This window comes from Chelonia mydas, chromosome 13, assembly GCF_015237465.2.
Source record: "Chelonia mydas isolate rCheMyd1 chromosome 13, rCheMyd1.pri.v2, whole genome shotgun sequence".
Lineage (NCBI taxonomy): Eukaryota > Metazoa > Chordata > Testudines > Cheloniidae > Chelonia > Chelonia mydas.
In genome coordinates, this window is record NC_051253.2 from 26056421 (window position 1) to 26079309 (window position 22889).

Sequence of the window (22889 nt, forward strand, 5' to 3'; positions counted from 1 at the left end):
AGGGTCCTCTTTGGCATTCCAGCACATCTTGCCATTCAGACAAACTGGACTTCTTTATAAAAGGTTACTAAAACTAAAAATCACCTCACCTCAGGTTCTTCCAACCCCAAAGGTTCAGTCACTCACCCCAGGTCAACAGATGCTCCAGATCACACACACCAAAGACAATGCTGACAGCCAATTTCTCTAGTAAACTAAACTAAAGATTTATTAGCTAAGAAAAATATGAGAAGGTAAAGTATATAAACAGGTGAGTCAGCCTTTGTAAGTCCAGTTGATAGCAGAGACGTAACGTCTGTTAGTTTCCAAAAGTCTCTCAGGGTTACCCAAAATGGCTTTGGGGACCTCTGTCCAATCATTCAAGATTCCCCATCATAATCCATCAGTCCAGAAATGCAGAATCACTCCCAGGGTTATAGTTGAAAACAGTCTGGCAAGCTGTTAGGAACACAGAGGAAATTTGTGGAAAAATTAAACCTTAGTCTTAAGAACACTAAAAAGGGGGGAAATAAATGATAGGAAAAGCAGTATATGACCCAAGGGGCGGTGGAATACTCCACAAGATCGCATCCAGGAATCATACAACCAATGTCAACAAGCAAGGGTGATATGTCACAAAAAGCAAATCACATGCAAAGCACTAGATTAGAAGGACAGTGTGTGTGTTTAGTAATCAGTTATTTTCATAACTGTGCTCCTCACTTTTTGAGACTGGTAGACTTCTGTAACTTTGAGTCTTCTGAAGAGACACATGCTGGGAATATAGCTTGGGTGGAGATGTTTTCCATAGCATCCTCTCCCCCTGCACTGTAAACAATCGCTTCCTGCTCCAGTTGTGCAAGGATTCCAAGAAGAAAACATGCTGTATTTACTTTCTCCAACAGACACTTCCAGCTGAACCAATGCAGATGCACGGGCCACCCGATCCTCCTCCCCCAAAGTGCTCAGTCAGCCAGTCAGGTGAGGGAGCAAAAGGGCAAATGGAAAGTACACAGAAACAAGCAGCACTTGCAGCTGCCTGATCCAACCTCCCTACCCCACCCCTACCCCTACCAGGCTATTTTAATCCTGTTTTCTTTCAAACACAAGGAGCCTTTTTGGGGGGCCTTCATTAAGGCTGAGCAAACTATAGTTAGCAGGTCTGTCCATGGTTTCTGAAGCATAAGCAGCTGCCCCCAACACATTACAAGCAGGCATTTGCTAAAGGAATCAACATGTATTTCTGAGGGACTTTATCAGCTTTTGATATGCAATTAAAGAAAGAGTATAAAATACAGCAACAGCCCAACCAAGCACATATCATGTATGCTATTCTTGTTTGTTTAGAGTCACCTTTGATTAGCTGCATTATACAAAGAGCAGGCATGTGTCCAAGAACATAAGGTTTTGTGATAACAAGCTATTTTTAAAAAATTATAGTTCCCAAGAGTCTGGTGATTTGAGAGTCAGATCAGCACTTTGACTGGGGGGAGGAGGGGGGAGGAATTTATTGTGTAAACTATGAGGTGGGGCTGTCTCCTCATGCATGTTTCTGCAGTGCCTAGCACAAGACTCCTGACGGATGCCTCTATTATCACAATAAAAATATAAAAACAAACAGTCGATATTGCACGCCAGCATGGAAAACTTCCGTGAACCTACAGCATGACAAATTATTGCCTGTGGAAAAAGGCTGAAGAAAAAGACGTTTCAGACAGTTTCAACAGCTTCCACTGATACCCATAAATAACATTCTGGTCAAACATTACATGTTTATAGCAGTTTTACTGTTCTCTTGCTTTCTGCCTTCCTTCAGTCTGCCTATCGCTTTATTTTAATTTTCTTATTATTATTATTAAATATCTGCACCATCATAGCGCCTTCTGTGCATTGTTACAAAAAACAGCTGTATGGTTTCAGCAATATACATTCTGAACTTCAAAAATATTTTCAGGAAGAACAGTACCAACAGGATCTCTAAAAGTAAAGGGAAGGCTCTGTTCATCTCACTAGGGTTGAAAGGTGGAAAAGACACCCACGTAAATAAAGGCTAAATGTATTGTATTGATGAAAAGTGATGGAAAAATTTCAAAACACCTTATAAAGAGGAGTAAGCAGCATTAGTGCTATTTTGCCAACTGGGAAACTGAGGCACTGAAGAAAAAGACACGCAGCAAGTTGGTGGTACAGCTGAATACAGAATGCAAGTCTCAGGTCCCAGTCTGGTGCCTTATCCACTAGAACACACTTCTTCAAGTCAGGACTCTCTTGTTCATGGTAAACCACGCCCAAGCCCCCGATTTGGGACTTGCATGGTAAAGTTTTTCAAAAGGACAAATACAAAGAGCTAAAGTTCAAATAAAATATATATGTAGATATTGCATAAAGAGAGAACCACCTTTACCCTTCTGGAACAGATATTTAAAAATAGTGGCACACATTTAAAAAATGTATACAAGAATGTGGGTGTGATTAATTTGCACATGCAATTACCCCCACCATATTCACACATAAGGTAGGTGGATGTGTGTAATTTCAAACACACAGTTGTCATTTGTTTTTGCAGATACCTGTTCTGCACATGTAACTGTCATAATTGTACCAAAATGCATTTCTGCACAACATTTCTGTAAGTCTGGTCCTCCAAGGCTTGTTTATATATTAGCGATGGGCCCCAAGCCAGAACAACTCCCATGAGCTAAGTAAGAGCTGGAGCTGAAAATTACAACTAAGGCCCATCTTAAAACTAAATTTTTCCAGGCCAGTGTGTTCTCAAGCCTCATTCACTATGCCAGTTGGGGCCTGGTACATTCACCATGGCCTACATTTCATATACTCTCATTGTATTTATTACTTGCATTTTAAAGTGCCCATCATCAAAATTCCTGGGTTCCATTTATCTGTCAGAATTGGGAAATACAAGGTCATAAATGGAGGTTTATGAAAACTCTACATACAGCAATTATTAACTCTCTCCTCCCTGAAGCAGAACATTTAAGGTAAAAGAAAAATTACTGATCTGACATCCGGCAATTCTTTATCCCCTAGCAGAGAAAACAGGATGAAATGTAAGCCCGCCTTATCAGTATTTTCCTCAAAAGAATGGAAATATAAGATCAGGACTATCACTTATTTCTAACAATACGACACTAAGTTACATGAAGTTAAATTTAACTCAAATGTAAAACCAAGCATGCCTTCCATTACTGTCAATATATTTACAGCATACTCATTTACATCACAGATTTGTTTCCTATACTTATTACATAGTGCACAAGGGAACATAGGAACGTATTACTGCTTCTCACGCATTTCGCCAACCACATCAGTGACACAACAGACCCCAAGGCAGCAATCCCCTTCTTTTTTGAATAGGACAGACTCCATGATTTGGAAAGCTTGTTTTAGACCTTAACTGATTGCCTTCTGGGATTAGAAAAGGAAGCTTTCGGAAGACATCATAAATAGATGGGCTGGGGTCTTGACATCATCTTTGCTTATGAGAACCTCTCTTTCTGAAAGGAGGTGGCAGAGGAAAAAAAACAAACAAGTTACTGGACATGTAGCAATACTCGTGTACCGTATTAAGGACGTAAGAACAGTATTATCCATCAAGAGCGACTGTTAAGAGAGATAACTGCTGCAGATTTGTGGGTATTTTTGTGAGCCTCTAAAAAGAGGCAACAACCGAAATAGCTAAACAATACAATGGTTTTAAAAAAAAAACATTCACTACACTGCACACAGATTTCTAAGTGCACATCAAGGAAAGCAAAGAGTCTTTAAAAATGACATAAATAGTAAAAGGAACCACGTTTGCTCTCCCTGATCCAACAGGAACAGGAAGATCATCACTGAAGGAAAAGCAAACCGCTTATAGCATCATTACTACCTCCCCTGAAAAAATGTGCTGGAGACCACCCATTAAATATTGGCTCCTTCTAGGTTCCTTGCTTCATGAACTTGGCACTCGGAGCCGGCACTCCATGCCCCACCATTGCAGTGACTTGAGCAAATCAACATTTTTTTGTTGTTGTTGCAGGGATTACATCACCACTAGGGCACGGCTGCAGCTGCTAATTACCTCTGGCTTCCTTCCTCCCTTCTCATCCCCTTCTCTGCACAACTGAACTTCAATTTGAAAACAAAACAAAGAGGCACACCACCTTGCTACAGCCACGCCGCAGCCAAGCTCCTAGCCCCCCCAAGAGCTGAACCCCTGAACGCACAGAGGTCTTAAAGGATAAACAGACAATAAAACCCGTCTTAAGCCACCACTGCAGGAACCAGCCCAGAAAAAATTATAAATAAATGGCTGCTCATCGGAGGTGGCCTTCTAATAACAATAAAGGTGGAGAGGAGCTGCCTGGGATGCGGGGGAGAGAACAGGGTGGTTCCTTAGGACAGGTGACAGGCTGCCCATGGAGAACCAGCTCTGCACGGGTTTCGAAGTGGAAAACTCAGCGACACCAGGGCTGCACCGTAGAGGCAGATCAGCGCAGGGTCTCGCCCGCACCCCCGCGCACCGGCAGGGGCACCCCGGGAGCTTGGCTGGCTGGCTCTCGGGCCCCTGCTCTGGGTCCCACGGATGGCCCCATGGCCGGGGGGGCGGATCTTGCCCCAGGCAGGACCAGCAGGGGCGGGGGTCGCGGCGCGGGGCACAGGTGCTGGGGGGCTGAAGCGGTTTCCAGCCTATCCCGGGGGTACAGTTTCGGTCAGTGGCTCTCAGCCCCCCCCCCAAACTGTTCCAGCGCCCCTGGCGCGGGTCGCCCCCCGGGCGAGCGGCGGCTGAGCCCCCTCATCCACCCCCTGCTCCCACCGGCGGGGCGGGGCTCAGACCGAGGGGCCCCGGGGCTCGGTCCCCCCCGCGGCCGCGCCCCCCGCCGCACTCACCGAAGCTCCGCCGCTGCTTGAAGGGCCGGTCCGACGGCATCGCGGCCGGCCGGCCGGGCTCCGCGCAGCGCTGCAGCGAGAGCCGCTCGGGGCGGGAGCCCGACAGCCCCGGGCGCGGCGCGAGGGGCAGCGGGGCGCGCGGAGAAGGGGGGGGGGGGCTCCTGGTGCAGGTGCCCGGGCCGCCCGCTCAGCACCTCAGCCGCCGTCCGGCACCCGGGCTCAACTGCCCGCCCCGAGCCCGCGGCCGTGACGTCACCGCCGGCCCTTAAAGGGGAGGGGCAGAGCGCGTTTGGCCGACACCCCTCGCCTGCAGTGACCCCGCCCCTCCTCATCCCCTACGCCCCCTCCATGTCTCCGCCAGGCCCCTGCTCCCCCTCCCGCTGCAAGGCCACAGGCCCTCGACTCGCGCCTCCCTCCTGGCCCAGAGGCCCCTCGTCCTCCCAAGGGCCTCCCTCGACCTGGGCCACCGGCCACTATTCACTTCCCCTCGCCTCCCCCGCTGTAGCCCTGGCCCTTACTCCCCCCTCAAGGCTTCCCCCTGCTGGACCACAGGCTCTACTTTCCCTTCCATCTCCCCCCCCCCCGGCTCTACTCCCCCCCCCCATATCCCTCCCAGGCCTCTACGTCCCCGTCACCCCCCCAGAACACAGGCTCTACTTCCCCCCCAGGCTCTACTTCCCCCCTTCCATATCCCCCCCCGGCTCTACTTCCCCCCCTCCATATCCCCCCCAGGCCTCTACGTCCCCGTCACCCCCCCCAGAACGCAGGCTCTACTTCCCCCCCAGGCTCTACTTTCCCCCTCTATATACCCCCCAGGCCTCTACGTCCCCGTCACCCCCACAGAACGCAGGCTCTACTTCCCCCCCAGGCTCTACTTCCCCCTTCCATATCCCCCCCAGGCTCTACTTCCCCCCCTCCATATCCCCCCCAGGCCTCTACGTCCCCGTCACCCCCCCAGAACGCAGGCTCTACTTCCCCCCTTCCATATCCCCCCCCAGCTCTACTTCCCCCCCTCCATATTCCCCCCAGGCCTCTACGTCCCCGTCACCCCCCCAGAACGCAGGCTCTACTTCCCCCTTCCATATCCCCCCCAGGCTCTACTTCCCCCCCTCCATATCCCCCCCAGGCCTCTACGTCCCCGTCACCCCCCCAGAACGCAGGCTCTACTTCCCCCCTTCCATATCCCCCCCCAGCTCTACTTCCCCCCCTCCATATTCCCCCCAGGCCTCTACGTCCCCGTCACCCCCCCAGAACGCAGGCTCTACTTCCCCCCCAGGCTCTACTTCCCCCCCTCCATATCCCCCCCAGGCCTCTACATCCTGTTTCCCCCCCCCCCCCCGAACACAGGCTCTGTTTCCCCCTTCCATACCCCCCCCCCGGCCTCTACTTCCCTCCTTCCATATCCCCCCCCATACCTCCCCAGGCCTCTACGTCCCCGCCCCCCCGCCCCAGAAGACAGGCTCTACTTCACCCCTTCCATATCCCCCCCCCGGCTCTACTTCTCCCCTTCCATGCCTCCCCCCAGGCTCTATGTCCCCATCCCCTCCCAGAACACAGGCTCTACTTCCCCCTTCCATTTCCCCCTCCCCACAGGTTCTACTTCCCCTCCCTCCATGCCTCCCCAGGCCTCTACGTGTGTCCCCCCAGAACACAGGCTCTACTTCCCCCCCCCCCATATTCCCCCTCATCCTCACAGGCTCTACTTCCCCAGACCTCTACGTTCCCCTTCTATATCCCCCCCCCCCGAACACAGGTTCTACTTCCCTCCTTCCATATCCCCCCTCCCCCCCCAAAGGCTCTACTTCCCCCCCATCCAGACCTCCCCAGGCCTCTACATCCCCCCTCTAGCTCTACTTCCCCCTCTCCATACCTCCCCAGTCCTCTATGTCCCCCTTCTATAAACCCACCCAGACCACAGTCTCTACTCCCCCCCCCAACCCCTCCCCCCAAGGCCTCTACTTCCCTCCTCCATGCCTCCCCAGGCCTCTACTTTCCCCCTCTATATTCCTCCCCCTCGAGGCTGAATCCCCACTCTGTCACTCCGAGTTCAGGAAGTAGTGACCCACAAGGATTTTAAAAATTAATACTTGCCACTCCAGGCTTGTATTAAACTCCCAAGGTTACAGCTTCTCTCTGACCTTGGCGTGGTAAATGCTGCCACCACCCAAAGGCAAAAAAACCCCTTTGAACCCAGGAAAGAGCACTTGGGAATTCCTCCCTGTGGGGTACCCTCAAGCCCTTGCAACCACCCTCTGGGGAAGAGCTGAGAAAGGAACAAAGGAAATTAGCTGTGGCTACCAGCTAATCAAACAACATATGCACAAACCTCTTAGGACACCAAAAATCCAATCCTGTTCTTAAAATAAAAGTAATTTTTTTTAAAAACAAAAGAAAATACATCTGGAACTTAGACTTTTCCTAGATTTTGAAAGAGCAATTCCAAAAAGCAAGCACCCAAAATAGCTTTCTTGGGTATCAGCTTAAAGGTTACAAGCAAACAAAAGCATCTGGGGTTAGCACAGAGGAGATCCACAAGCCTTAAAAAATACACAGAAATAAACCTGATCGCGTCTAGCTAAACATTCTGATCTACTTACACCTTTGGGTTATTAAAAGTAGTTCTAGATATGATTTGATGATTTTCATATCTGGTTCAAACTTTACACAGTATTCCTGCTGCCCCATCTCTTCAGCCAGGAGAGCAACAGACAAAAGGAAAGTTTCTTTCCCAGTTTTAAAAAGTTCTACCTTCCCCTTTCAGAGTGGTAGCCCTGTATCAGCTAGTTAGTCTGTATCAGCAAAAAGAACAAGGAGTGGCACCTTAGAGACAAACAAATTTATTTGGGCATAAGCTTTTGTGGGCTAAAACCCACTTCATCAGATGCATGCAGTGGAAAATACAGTAGGAAGATAGATAGATAGATAGATATACACACACACACACACAAACAGAACATGAAAAAATGGGTGTTGCCATACACACTATAATGAGAGTGATCAATTAAGGTGAGCTATTATCAGCAGGGAGGGGAAATTACTTTTGTAGTGCTAAGGAAATAGCCCACCTTGATTGCATTGGCTTCATTAGCACTACAAAAGTAATTCCCCCCCCCGGTATTCACCCCTTCTTGTCAACTGTTGAGAATAGGCTGCTTCCACCTTAATTGAATTGGCTCATTAGCACTGACCCCCCCACTTGGGAAGGCAACTCCCATCTTGTCATGTGCTATAATATATATTCTGCTTACTGTATTTTTCACTCCATGCATCTGATGAAGTGGGTTTTAGCCCAGGAAAGCTTGTGCCCAAATAAATGTGTTAGTCTCGAAGGTGCCACAAGGACTCCTGTTGTTTTTACCTTCTCATTGGCTCTTTTGGTCAGGTGCCCACTCCTTTTCTTTTACCTGTGGGCTTGTTAACCTTTTACAGGTAAAGCAAGCAGAGAACAGACCATGAGGGATTTTACAGCTAACTGGCTGGCTGGCTGGCTGTCCATCAAAGGGAGCTACCCCCCCACCCTCTTCATGTATCACACCCCCCCCCCCGCCCCAAATCACAGATGGTGCTGGCCAGCCTGGTTCAAGTCGGATCCACACTGGCTGGGATTTCTTCCTGGAGGTTTAGGAAACAGAGTTAATAAGATACATGCACCTCTAATTTTACTAATAATTACATGAAGAACTAAACAGTACTTTTTACATTTCAAGGACTACAATGTCTTAGAATACAGGGACATTTTCACCTGGCTGACTCTGGGAAACCTTCCTGGGAGAGTGCATCAGCCACTTTGTTAGAGGCTCCTGAAATGTGTTGTATTTTAAAATCAAAGTCTTGGAGAGCTAAACTCCACCAAAGAAGCTTTTTGTTAGTCTCTTTGACTGTGTGAAGCCACTTCAGTGCAGCATGGTCAGTCTGCAGGTGGAACCAACGTCCCCAAATGTATGGGATTAACTTCTCCAGAGCTTACACAATGGTGTAACATTCTTTTTCTGAGACTGACCAGTGGCTTTCCCTCTCAGAAAGTTTTTTGCTTAGAAACATGACAGGATGGAATTGTTGATCTGGTCCTTCCTGCATTAAAACTGCTCCTACACTACGCTCAGACACATCTGTGGTTATAATGAACGGTTGGTCAAAGTCCAGGGCCCTGAGTACAGGATCAGACATAAGGGCCGCCTTAAGATGGTTAAAGGCTGTTTGACACTTCTCAGTCCACTGAACGGCATTTGGCTGTTTTTTCCTGGTCAGGTCTGTCAGTGGGGTGGCAATTTGGCTGTAGTGTGGTATAAATCATCAGTAATACCCAGCCAAGCCCAAGAAGGATTGGATCCACTTCTTTGACTTAGGGACGGGCCAATTTTGGATCACATTTACCTTAGCCTGTAGGGGGTTGATAGTACCTTGACCCACCTGGTGTCCAAGATATGTTACCCTGTTTAGGCCTATTTGACACTTTTTGGCCTTAATGGTTAATCCTGCCTCCCTTAAGTGCTGGAAGACAGCTTGGAGGTGTTCCAGGTGTTCTGCCCATGAATCTGAGAATATAGCCACATTGTTGAGGTAGGCGACTGCAAATTCCCCAAATCCAGCCAGAAGGTTATCTACCAGTCTCTGGAAGGTGGCAGGTGCATTTTGCAGTCTGAAAGGGAGCACATTAAATTCATACAACCCTACATGGGGGATGAGGACTGACCTTTCCTTGGCGGGGTCATTTAATGGCACTTGCCAGTACCCCTTAGTTAAGTCGAAGGTGGAGATGAACTGGGCACGTCCCAGTTTCTCCAATAGCTCATCTGTGCGTGGCATTGGATAGTTTTCTGGGCAAGTTATAGCATTTAACTTACGGTAGTCTATACAAAAGCGGATTTCCCCATCTGGTTTGGGAACCAGAACCACTGGAGAGGCCCATGGACTTTCAGAGTGGCAGATTACACCCACCTGTAACATGTCCTTGATCTTCCTTTCTATTGTGGTTTTGGCTTGAGGAGCCATCAGGTAGGGTTGGGCTCTGTTTGGGCGAGCATCACCTGTGTCAATGGAGTGGTATGCCTGTTCTGTCCGTCCTGAGGTGGCTGGAAACATTGGTGCAAAGCTGGTGCACATCTCCTGAATTTGCTGTCACTGCTTATACCCAAGAGTCACGAAAAGGCTCACCTCTTCCAAGCTACCATTGCTTTTTCCATCATAGTAGACCCCTTCAGGCCACTCAGCGTCGTCTCTCTCATGGGCTGTAAACTGGAGAACTTTGATTTCTCAGGAATAAAAGGGCTTTAGACCAATGTTTCCCAAACTTGGGATGCCGCTTGTTCAGGGAACCTGCGTCTGCAGGTTTGGCCGATCGCGGCTCCCACTGGCCGCGGTTCGCCGCTGCAGGCCAATGGGGGCTGAGGGAAGTGGTGCGGGCTGAGGGACGTACCAGCCGGCGCTTCCCGCAGCCCCCATTGGCCAGGAGTGGCGAACTGCAGCCAGTGGGAGCCGCAATTGGCTGAACCTGCAGATGCGACAGGTAAACAAACCGGCCCGACCCGCCAGGGGCTTTCCTTGAACAAAGCAGCATCTCAAGTTTGGGAAACACTGCTTTAGAGAATTAACATGGTATACTTTTGATTTTAGGGTAGGGTCTGGGAACACTATGAGGTAATTAACAGCTCCCAGGAGCTCTTGGACCATAAATGGCCCCTCCCACAATGCTTCCATCTTATTCGCCTGGAGTGCTTTCAGGACCATGACTTGGTCACCTACTCTGAAGGAACGCTCTCTAGCATGTTTATCATACTAGGCCTTTTGCTCTTGTTGAGCATCCTGTAGGTTTTCTCGAGCGAGGGCTAGAGAGTTTTTTGCAGGTTGGTTACAAAGTCCAAAATGTTAGTTCCTGGAGAAGATGTAACCCCCTCCCATTGCTGCTTCACCAACTGTAATGGCCCCCTAACTTCGTGGCCATAAATGAGTTCAAAGGGTGAAAATCCCAAAGTGGGATGTGGTACAGCCCCATAGGCAAACAGCAACTGCTGCAACACTAGGTCCCAATCATTGGAGTGCTCATTCACAAATTTGCATATCATGGCCCTCAAAGTCCCAATAAACTTTTCCACTAGGCCATTTGTTTGATGGTGGTAAGGGGTGGCAACCAAATGGTTCACCCCATGAGCTTCCCAAAGACTTTTCATGGTCCCTGCCAGGAATTTAGTTCCCAAATCTGTAAGGATGTTGGAGGGCCAACCTACCCTGGCAAAAATGATAGACTGGACATAGGTAGAAACGTCCTTGCCCATCCCCTCCCAGTGGAATGACTTCCCCAAACGGTCCTTCGTCCTGTTCACCCCAGCATGGCCACTAGGGTGATCGTGGGCTAAGCTCAAGAGCTTTTCCCTATACTTAGTTGGAACTACCAAGTGACTCTGAGGATGCCAGTCCTCCTTGTGCCCACCAGAAAGAGTCTCCTTGTATAAGAGTCCTCCTTCTATAACAAACCTGGACCTGTTAGAAGAGCTGAGAGCTAGTGGGTCCTTCTGTGCTGCCGTCCAAGCTCCCTTGAGTCTCTCATCCACTTCCTGCTCTGCCTGGAACTTCTCCCTCGATGCTGGAGACGTTAGTTCCTCGCTGGATTGTGGACTTGGGCTTGGTCCCACTGGAAGTGATGCAGGTGATGGGGTTGTTTCTGTTGACTGTGAACCACTCTTCGCTGGTGCACTAGGTGGTATTTCAGGCTCCAGCTGAGCCTTTTGCTCCAGTCTAGCTGCTGCTGCAGGTGCAGGCTCTGTGGCGCCCTTTGGTGCTGGCTCCCTTGACTCTGGTGGAGTTGCAAGCATGGGCTCTGGTGCTGACTGCTCCACCAGTTCTGATCCTTGGGCTGGTTCTGGCTGGGTTCTAGGAACTGGATCTACAACTGCTGCCATAGACTCTGGTGTGGAGTCTCATTCCACCACCTTTGGCTGGGTTTCTGTAGGAGGCTCAGGAATGGAGTTCGGTGTGGAGGCCTGTTTACCCTGGCTGCAGGTGACCAACCCCACCCTTTCCGTTAGCCTCACATGGTTGGCTAAGTCTTCTCCCAGCAGCATGGGAATGGGATAATCGTTATAGACTGCAAAAGTCCATATCCCTGACCAGCCCCTGTACTGGACAGGCAACTTGGCTGTAGGCAAATTAAAAGAGTTGGACTTAAAGGGTTGCACCATCACTTGGGCCTCTGGATCAATGAATTTGGAGTCCACCAGGGATTGGTGGATAGCTGACACCTGTGCCCAATGTCTCTCCAAGCAGTAATCTTCCTCCTACCGACATTCACAGTTTCCCTTCACTCTGGGGGTATTTGTGAGACATCTGGGCCTGAAGGCTCTTGGTGGGACTCTGAGGCAATGAGCTGTAGTCAGCTGGCGCTCTTGGGGCAGTTGGCCTTCACGTGCCCCAGCTCATTACATTTAAAGCTTCGCCCAGCTGACTGTGGCGAGGTGGGTGGCTGGAGAGTGGGGTGGTGGGACGAGAGGGCATCTGGGGTCTCCATGGCTGTGTGGAGGCCTCCTCCTTGCAAAGTGGTGCTTTGGGCTGACCCCAATGGTGGGGTGTTGTCTCAGGTTGCCCCTTCTGGTATCCACTCCAACTGCTACTAGCTTTCTTCTTCTCCGCCACCTCCACCCATTTGGGTCCGATCTCCCCTGCCTCAATTACAGTTTTGGTCTTCCCATCTAGGATGTACCTTTCTATTTCCTCAGGGACACCCTCTGAGAACTGCTCCATTTGCATTAGGAGAGACCGATCTTCCCAAGATTTAACGCTTGCTCCTGATATCCAGGCATCCCAATTTTTTACAATGTGGTCAGCATGTCGGGAAAATGCCACTTCTGGTTTCCACCTTAGGGCTCCGAACCGCCAACGGGCATGCTCGGGCGTTAGCCCCATTCTAATTCTGGCCTTTTGTTTAACAAGTTCGTACACGTTCATGTATCCTGCTAAGGGACCACTGAGTTGCGACCCCAGCTCCACCATATACTGGTCTATAAGGGTGTTGTACCCAAGGCAGCCCTTTCGAAATTTTCTAAGAAGGCCTCTGTATCATGGCCTACCTTGGAATGGGGAGCGGTACCTGTTGAAGGACTGTTAGAGTTACCTAGTGGACCCAGCGCTTCCAGCTCTAAGCGCGTCATCTCTAACTCCACCTCCAAGCGCTTCGCCTGCATTTCCGCCTCCAAGCGCTTTGCCTCTCTCCTCTCCTCCGCTTCCAAGTCCAAGCACTTCGCCGCTCTTTTGTCCTCCGCTTCCAAGCGCATCATCTGTAGGAAGAAATCCCGGTCTTCTGCAGTCAGAACTCGGTCTGGGTTAGGGGCATCCCTCCAGCTTGGCACCTGGATCTTGGTCGGTGGAGGGCTGGCCCATCCCTCCTGGGAAGTTCCCCGTCCCCCATCCCCACCCTTCATTTCTGACATGGGGCTGGATATCTGGGCTTGATCTGGGTCTGTCTTCTCTGTGGCGTGCTGCTTTGGGAAGACTGGTTTCTCTAGGGTTTCAGTGCCTAACCTCAACCTCATGCACAGACTGCCCTACTCTAGCCTAATTATTTCGTTGCCACAAAGTTGGAAAAGAACCAAAATAACTGCTTGTTGGACTCCCTGGCTCCTTTGGTGTGCCTGTTCCCCCACAGGGAGCAAAGCAAAGCGAAGCAAAAACCTCCCTGGCTTTCAAGCAGACAAAAGGAAAAATGTGTCCTTAAAAAATCCTGAGGTCTGTGCTTCTGGTTCAAAATGATCCCGCTGCTCTGCCACCATGTCAAGGCTCAATCCCCACTCTGTCACTCCGAGTTCAGGAAGTAGTGACCCACAAGGATTTTAAAAATTAATACTTGCCGCTCCAGGCTTGTATTAAACTCCCAAGGTTACAGCTTCTCTCTGACCTTGGCGTGGTAAACGCTGCCACCACCCAAAGGCAAAAAACCCCTTTGAACCCAGGAAAGAGCACTTGGGAATTCCTCCCTGTGGGGTACCCTCAAGCCCTTTCACCCCCCTCCGGGGAAGAGCTGAGAAAGAAACAAAGGAAATTAGCTGTGGCTACCAGCTAATCAAACAACATATGCACAAACCTCTTAGGACACCAAAAATCCAATCCTGTTCTTAAAATAAAAGTAAATTTTATTAAAAACAAAGAAAATACATCTGGAAGTTAGGCTTTTCCTAGATTTTAAAAGAGCAATTCCAAAAAGCAAGCACCCAAAATAGCTTTCTTGGGTATCAGCTTAAAGGTTACAAGCAAACAAAAGCATCTGGGGTTAGCACAGAGGAGATCCACAAGCCTTAAAAAATACACAGAAATAAACCTGATAGCGTCTAGCTAAACATTCTGATCTACTTACACCTTTGGGTTGTTAAAAGTAGTTCTAGATATTATCTGATGATTTTCATATCTGGTTCAAACTTTACACAGTATTCCTGCTGCCCCCTCTCTTCAGCCAGGAGAGCAACAGACAAAAGGAAAGTTTCTTTCCCAATTTTAAAAAGTTCTACCTTCCCATTGGCTCTTTTGGTCAGGTGCCCACTCCTTTTCTTTTACTTGTGGTCTTGTTAACCCTTTACAGGTAAGGCAAGCAGAGAACAGACCAAGAGGGATTTTACAGCTAACTGGCCGGCTGGGTGTCCACCAAAGGGAGCTACTCCCCCCCTCCCCCAGACTACAGTCTCTACTTTCCCCTTCTATATCTCCCCCACAGACCTCTACTTTCCTCCTCCCTACCTCCCCAGGCCCCTACTTCCCACCCCTCCCAGACCACAGGCTCTACTCCCAATCTTCATATCTTCCCACAGTCTCTACTTCCCCCTTCCATATCCCCCCCCACAGGCCTCTATTTCTCTCCTTCATACCTCCCCAGTCCTCTACTTCCCCCTTCTATATTTCTCCCCACAGACCATAGGCTCTATTTCCCCCCTCCAAATCCCCCCATAGGCCTCTACTCCCCCCCCCCCCGGCTCTACTTCTCCTCCAAATCTCCCCCCCCCCGGCCTCTATTTCCCTCCTCCATACCTCCCTGTTATAAATATAAAGGGAAGGGTAAACACCTTTAAAATCCCTCCTGGCTAGAGGAAAAACCCTTTCACCTGTAAAGGGTTAAGAAGCTAGGATAACCTCGCTGGCACCTGACCAGAATGATCAACGAGGAGACAAGATACTTTCAAAGCTGGAGGGGGGAGAAACAAAGGCTCTCTCTGTCTGTGTGATGCTTTTGCCAGGAACAGAAAAGGAATGGAGTCTTAGAACTTAGTAAGTAATCTAGCTAGATATGTGTTAGATTCTGTTTTGTTTAAATGGCTGAGAAAATAAGCTGTGCTGAATGGAATGGATATTCCTGCTTTTGTGTCTTTTTGTAACTTAAGGTTTTGCCTAGAGGGATTCTCTATGTTTTGAATCTGATTACCCTGTAAGGTATTTGCCATCCTGATTTTACAGAGGTGATTCTTTTACTTCAATTAAAATTCTTCTTTTAAGAACCTGATTGCTTTTTCATTGTTCTTAAGATCCAAGGGTTTGGGTCTGTGTTCACCTATGCAAATTAGTGAGGATTTTTATCAAGCCTTCCCCAGGAAAGGGGGTGTAGGGTTTGAGGAGGATTTTGGGGGGAAAGACATTTCCAAGAGGGCTCTTTCCCTGTTATATATTTGTTAGACGCTTGGTGGTGGCAGCAATAAAGTCCAAGGGCAAAAGGTAAATAGTTTGTACCTTGGGGAAGTTTTAACCTAAGCTGGTAAAAATAAGCTTAGGAGGTTTTCATGCAGGTCCCCACATCTGTACCCTAGAGTTCAGAGTGGGGAAGGAAACTTGACGCTCCCCATGCCTCTACTTCCCCCCCACAGGCCTCTACTTCACCCCTCTATATTCTCCTCCCCCTCCATATCCCTCCCACATGCCTCTACTTCCCTCTTCCATACTTCCCCAGTCCTCTACTTCCACCCTCTATATCCCGCCCCGACCTCTACTTCCCCCCTCCAAATCCCCCCACAGCCTTTGTTTCCCCCCCTCCCCATCCCCCTGAGACCACAGGCCTCTACTCCACTCTAGTGCTTCTTCCTTGCTGAGCTACAGGCCACTGCTCCCCCCTTAGGTCTCTTCTCCCCCACTCTTATCTCCTCCGCTGCTGGGCCACAGACCCCCACTCCACCCACACCTCTACCCTCCCCCCCAGGCCTGGCCTCTACTCCTCCTCCCGGCCATCTGTCTCCTGCTGGGTCACAGGTTTCTGTTTCTCTTCTTGTCTCTCTTTTTTTGGGGGAGGGATCTCTTCCCTGCACAGGTGATTCACAATGGCCACAGGCTCCATTACTTTCGAGGGGACTGGAGGCCCAAGCTACCCTCATACTAAGGGCATTCGCTAGCATGATGACCTCACATCCATCGTGTCCTCAGTTAAGACGGCTGCTGCTTCCATACCTCCTTTGCCAAGCAGTCCTGGGCTTATATCCTACTGCAGCTGCCCACCATTTCTCCCTGCTTCTTGTGGGACTGAAGCCAGGCTGCCCCTTGGACTCTGTGGTTTGGAAACTGCAAGGCAGATGGGGAACAGGAAGGAGTGTTTGCAGGATAGGGGGGAGTCGGACAGGAAGTGCAGAGAATAGGGGCAGGGAAAGGTGGGGGCCCAGTAGGCAGGCTGTTGAGATGGAGTAGAATGGGACAGGGACTGGCAAGCGACTGAAGAGAATGGGGCATGTCTGCAACAGGAGATTACTGGAGCAAGAATTTGAGTGCAGCTGGAAAGTGGGTGTGACACAGAGGAGGCTGAGGAGGAGAAGGGCAGAAGGGGAAAGAGAGGGGTTAGATCATGAGGCAGGTGAGCTTTAGACCAAGTCTACACTAGTGAGCTTATGCCAGCACAGCTGTACCGCGGCAGCTGCATCACTGCGAGATCACTCATGTAGCTGCTCTATGTCTCCCATCGACATAATAAACCACCTCCACTAGTGGCAGTAGCTATGTCGGCAGGAGAGCTTCCACACCAGTGCTTCTGTCAGTATAACTTATGTCACTCAGGGGTATGGTTTTTTTCACACCCCTGAGCGACATAAGTTATACTGACAAAAATGGTAGTGTAGACATGGCCTTAGTGGGAGGGGATGAATCCTCTCTGAGCAGCCCACATTTTGTGTGTATTGAAGGCTAAAATGGTCACACCCAAATTGGGGGCAGGTGGTTTCCACTTAATAAACTCAAAACTCAGGAGGATGGCAAAAAAATCCCATGGAAATTATTCATCATCATCATTATTATTATTAGATTTCATATTCTTTATATGCTTAGGATGAGCAATATGACATTCCAGCCCAGCCACGCTCTTGTCCTGTGGCCTAGGACAAAACCCTCAGTTTCTCTGAGCCTCACCAGTACAACAGCGAACCTCAAAGGGACGTTGTCATCTTGAATTTTGGACTTGCAACTCATGCTGACACAGCATAGCTCTTTGTCTCCTAGTGGATGATAGCACGCTGAGGTTTATGATCCTGTGACTGCCTCCGGGCTAGCAGACCTAGTTCTTCAGCTCACGCAATGGATGCTTTTGATATTAGATCCAAAGATCCTGCATTCAATCCTCGCAGATGACCCACCCAGAGGCATCATTACAGACTAAGCTGAAATAATTCTACTTTCTGATAGTGCTTTCTTTAATGAGTGTAGTCTTATAACATTTTTTAAAGTAATTTAACAAATTCAGGGGGGGGGTTTCCCCTCCTCCGTTGAAGTGTGAAGCTTTTCTGGCTGGCCCTGAGCTTACCACCACCAAAACAGGCCTCAACCCTGCAAACACTTTAAAAGATGGGCCCTTCTCTGCAGGGCCCTTCTTTGGTTCCTCCTTTCTCCCCACTTCTCTTACTCCGTGCACACAGCTGCCTGGCTGCTGTTAGTGGGAAATATTCTTGGAGAAGAGCATGAATGTGAACTCATTCCAAGTGCAGAGTATGGGAGCAAGGTCATCAGGCTAGCAAAAGAGACAGGAAGTGCAACTGACCATCAACAAGAGAGTGATACTGACTATATATCAAGTGTGTCAAATGCACAGAATATATAAACTATGGAGATGGGAGGTGTTTGTGTGAAATAATTCTTGTCTCTGATCTCTTTCTGTTCTAGTTACCTTGAGGCTTCTTGTAACAATAGTAGGTACATTTTCTGATGGTGTGGCTTTAATTCACTAATAGCTACAGGGTGCTTTGAGCTCACCAGGTGGAAAGCACGAGAGAAGTATTGTTATTAATCCGTGCCTAGATACTACAGTGACTGGCACTTCTATAAATAACTACTTTGCAGTTGGCAGTAAGGTCATTTCCAGTCAATAATATGATGGCTAAATTGTTCATCTAGCCTCTTTACTATCAACCACACTGTATTATTTATTAAGACAGACCAGGAAGATCAATGGTTCCCAAGCTGCAGTCTATGGAAAGCTGATGTTGCGTCTTCTGTAGGGATAGCTAAAGATATTTGGGCTGGAAATCAGCAAGGAGCAAGGTGCCAATGAGAACTGGGTACCTGACTTCCTCCCTCACCTTTGAAAATTCAAGCCCAAATATGTTAATAACGTTATTGCTTCCACCCCGCCCCCCCCACACACTTAACTTCCTCATAGCTAGTACCAACACCAGTTGCAAAAGGAAGGGGGTTGGCATCAGGCTGGCAGCCAGCTGTCAAACTTTGCCAAAGAAATTCATAGGAGAAGAAGATGATTGCTTTTTCACTTAAGTAATTGCTGTAGTCAGCACAGGGATGGATGTGATTCTGAAGGGGAGGGGAGATGAAGCGTCCATGAGACAATCTATTGCAGTGCAGTCCAGACTGAGCAAGTTTGAAAATCCCTGAGCTTGATAAAACAAGACATGAGCTAGGGATTGTGGATCTGTTCAAATATTTGTACTCTTCATGGCTGTCTCTATAATTTATGACAGATTTCAGAGTAGCAGCCGTGTTAGTTTGTATTCGCAAAAAGAAAAGGAGGACTTGTGGCACCTTAGAGACTAACCAATGTATTTGAGCATAAGCTTTCGTGAGCTACAGCTCACTTCATCGGATGCATTCATCTATAATTTATGTTTGCAGGGTTATAGCCGTGTTGGCTGCAGGATATTAGAGAGACAAGGTAATATCTTTTATTGGTCCAATATATAAAAGATATTTACTCCTGGGGGAATTCTGCACCAGTGCGTGTGCACAGAATTCATGTCCCCTCAGCTGCTAGTCCTGGCCGGCTGGGCTGGGCTAGGCTGGGCTGGGGGCAGGGGAGGATGGGACTTCTTCCTCTGCAAGGAGCGGTGTGGGCCATGTCAGACCCACCCCCGGAATCTTCCCCCCCACTGCATATCTCCCCTGCTTCCTGCCCCCATCACTCCCTAGCTGCAGGGGGAGGAGCCAATGTATGGGGAGCTGCTCTCCCATCTGCCCAACTACCGTACATCCAGACCCCCCATACCCAGAATCCCCACCAAGCCACACACCCCGCACCCAAACCCCCTACTGAGCCCCTCCCCCTGCACCCAGACCACCACCCTGCACTCAAACCACCATCCCCATGAGCCCCACACCCCCTACATCTGGAACACCCTGAGAAGTCCCCTGTACCTGGACCCCCACCTCCTGAGTCCCAACTGGGTACACTCAGATCCCCACCCTACCAAGCTCCACTCCCCTAACACCCAGACCCCCTCCCCGCTCAGCCTTCTGTACCCTGCCCTTGCCCCCCTGTTGAGCCCCAACCACCCTCACCCTGCAGAGTCCCATTCCCCCTGCACTCAGAACCCCCCCCCCCCAGTAAGCCCCTGTGCATCCAGATCCGCCCCCAAACTCTGACTGCCCCACACAGAACCCTCTCACCACATTCTGGGATGCCTTCACACTAAGCCCCTCCACACTTGGATCCTGCGGGACTGAGCCTGCCTGCCCACAGCTGGATCAGGTGCCAGGGCTGGTGTGCATATGAGACTCTGTCCCTCATGCTCTTTATCTTAGCGTGCCTGGCACAGAGGGGCAGGGCCCCACAGTGTTTCTGGGGGAGGCCTGGCCCTTACACTGTGTGCAGTCTCACCAGCGAGTCCCTGTCTGGGGAAGTGGCGGGGGGGCCTGCAGGGTGATCTCGTGAGCAGCCAGTGGCTTGTGCTTCCCATTGCCATGCTGGAGCCTCCACATTTATTTATTGACAAATAAAATATGCAGAATTTTAAAATATCGTGCGCAGAATTTTTTTTTTTTTTTGGTGCAGAATTTTAAATTTCTTTTGGAGCAGAATTCCCTCAGGAGTAGATATTATTTCACCTGCCTCGTGTCTCTACAATTTATGAACTAATCAATCTGTCATGCTTTTATTTTGCCTGGTAAGTTTACAGCTACTTCTGTTTTGAACATTTTAAAGAGCATAATATGACTACATTTAAAAAGGAAAATATGCTACTTCCTGAAAAATTAAGCTATTTAATTTTCCTTGTAAGCATATGCTGCAGCAAAGGCAATGTTATGCTGCTTTAATGTATCATTGTTTACAAACTATCTTCATCAAGAACTCTGTGTGTGTGTATGTGTAATATATATATATATATATATATAGTATTCAAGGATAAAAATATTGTCACTAAAGCCATTCCATTAAACATCCCAATCTTTTTTTAAAACGGACACTTCTCAAAGCTGGCAAAACCTAAAATAGTAGAAATGTTACCATTAACAGAAAAAAAAATCCCAAAGGAACAGCTGTTTTAAAACAAATGATCTCTTCTAGTGTTTATATTGGATGAACTGAAATTGATTATAAACAGAAGAAACTGACATAACTGATTTTCAATGTCCAAGATAAAATATATAAAAAAAAAAAATCTTAAGTAGTGAAAAGTAAGCTTGACTCTTTGAATTGAGTTTGACTAAACCTAAGGTGATGTTAAAAATACAAGCAAAGACCTCCCAATATAGGATTTAAAGTTGGAGGTTCCTTAAACCTTAACACAGAAAAGCAAACTAGTCGTAGTGAATTTGACCAAGCAAACTAAATAACTGTATGCCCTGCAGACACAGGCAAGTTCCTTTTTTGTGTGGAGTTTTCTTCTTTTCATTAGGAAGGAGTTAGCTTTCTTGCTTATTGATTTGGTCCCTAATCCCGCAGTCAAATCTATGTAATCAGTCCCTTTCAGTGCCCCAAAGTCCACCCATGCAGATCTGGTTGTGGCATTGGGACAGTAATTCTACATAGCTCTATCCAAATAAATCAGGAGACCTGATATTTATTCAGGCATGCCAGGAGACGACAATCCAGCTTCCTATAGTGGGTGCTTTTGCATAAGAGAGGCTCAGATAAATGAGGTTCTACTGCTAATACAACAGCATAACATTTCTAGTGATTTCTGCATCTCTAAATTCCAATAGCCTTCAGCCTTCCTGAAAAGCAGTACAGTAATCCAGGGCTTTGTTCTGCTCCTATTGAAGCCACCGGCAAATCTCCCAACAACTTCAGTGGGAATGAGATTAGATTAAAAACAAACACACACAAGTATAGGAGGGAGGGGTCCAGCTATTCCTACTAGCTAGTATAGGAGGATCCTTGGGTGACCTAGAACCAATTTAGGCTTTGTTTATATATGGGCGAACCTTCTGGTTTGGATGCAGTTTTGTCTGTGAATTGTTTATACCAGTATTATTTATGCTGGTGCAGGGAACTGCTGTATTTTTCGACACCATTATAAGGAGATATACTGGTATAACTGCATCTAGACGGGGGCTTTTACTGATAGAGCTATCCCAGTTTAAAAATAAAATCGCACCCCTCACTGATTTAGCTATGCTGTTAAAATTTGAGTGTAGATTAGGCCTTTGGGCCTTGAACGCCACCTCCTTAAACCAGAAGAGAGGAGGAGAGAGTAAGGCCAGGTCTACACTAGAAACATCTATCAGCAAAGCTACGTTGGACAGGGGTGTGAGGTGTTGTGGTCCCTAACCAAGATGGTTGGGGCCGCAGAAGCCCGTAGTGCAGACGCAGCTATACGGCAAAGGTACAGTTTTGCTGATAATCTGTGTCCGTACTAGGAGTACTTTGCTAGTGTAGGCCTGGAGTAGGTCTTCCTTGAACCTCAGCAATCTCAGGCTGCCATAATTGCCGCTTGTGGCTCTTGTAGCTGGTACAAATTAGAACAGCAATTTATCCCCAGGGACTAGCCTAGCACAGACCAACTGTAGGTGCAGGGGAGTACAAGGTAAATCCTACCTTTGTGCCTCCACCCAAGATGCATCAACCACTTTTCAGCCAGAGTCAAGGACTGGGGCTACAATACCTATTTTCATATTTATCTTCCTTCTTTTGCAGCTGCTGCTAACTTTTCACAGGAAACAGCCCTTGTGAAAGAACTATCATCAAAGCCAGGAAACGAGGTGTCACTCCCATAACCTGTGATGTTCTTTACCTGCACTGAACATTCTTTCCTGCCTTTGTGACCTTCTTTCCTGCCTTTGAACACAGAGGCCTAGATCCTCAAAGAGATTTAGGCACCTAACACCCATTGAAATCAGTGGGAGTTAGGCACCAAAAGCCCTTTGAGGGACCCTATTGATTTCACCGCTGGTGCTCAGCACCTCACAGGAAGTGTGCATCACTTTGTCAGACTGGGCCCTTAGTTCTGCAGCAGAGCTACTGGGTATTTTTTTTTTAAAACAGATGCAAGACCATCAGAAAGGCTAATTATCCTAAGGGAACATACTAAAACCAAGTTACTGAATACTGCATTAAAGAAATTCTTTACTATGCACAGCAGTAACATTGCCAACAATGTGTGAAAACCAAAGAACAGGCCATAATCTCCAGGCAGAAACATTTATCTGGTTATGAACGATAACGCATATTCATGAGGCTTGTACTAAATTGTTTTCTTCTATCTTGTCTCCGCATTCAGTTGAAACACTGAGACTCCAGTCTGTTCAACGTTGTTTTATGGAGTGAAAATTCAATTCAAATAAGTTATGACCATTTATATGCAGTATGTAATCTCTGCTGTATATTAAGAGCTGCTCTAGCTGCAAAATGT

At 48.3% G+C, this 22889-nt stretch overlaps 1 protein-coding gene across 1 annotated transcript in view; it reads right to left on the minus strand.

Annotated features, from left to right (window-relative positions):
* MAP1LC3A (microtubule associated protein 1 light chain 3 alpha) overlaps nt 1-5135 on the minus strand; it is a 33401-nt gene extending 28266 nt beyond the window's left edge. The window contains exons 1-2 of the mRNA XM_043526941.1: nt 5015-5135; nt 4873-4962 (exon numbers count right to left, since the gene is read on the minus strand). Of these exons, the coding sequence (XP_043382876.1) occupies nt 4873-4912 (40 nt within the window). The 5' untranslated portion in view covers nt 4913-4962; nt 5015-5135. The remainder of the gene's footprint in view (nt 1-4872; nt 4963-5014) is intronic.
* Between the last annotated feature and the right edge of the window lie 17754 nt (nt 5136-22889).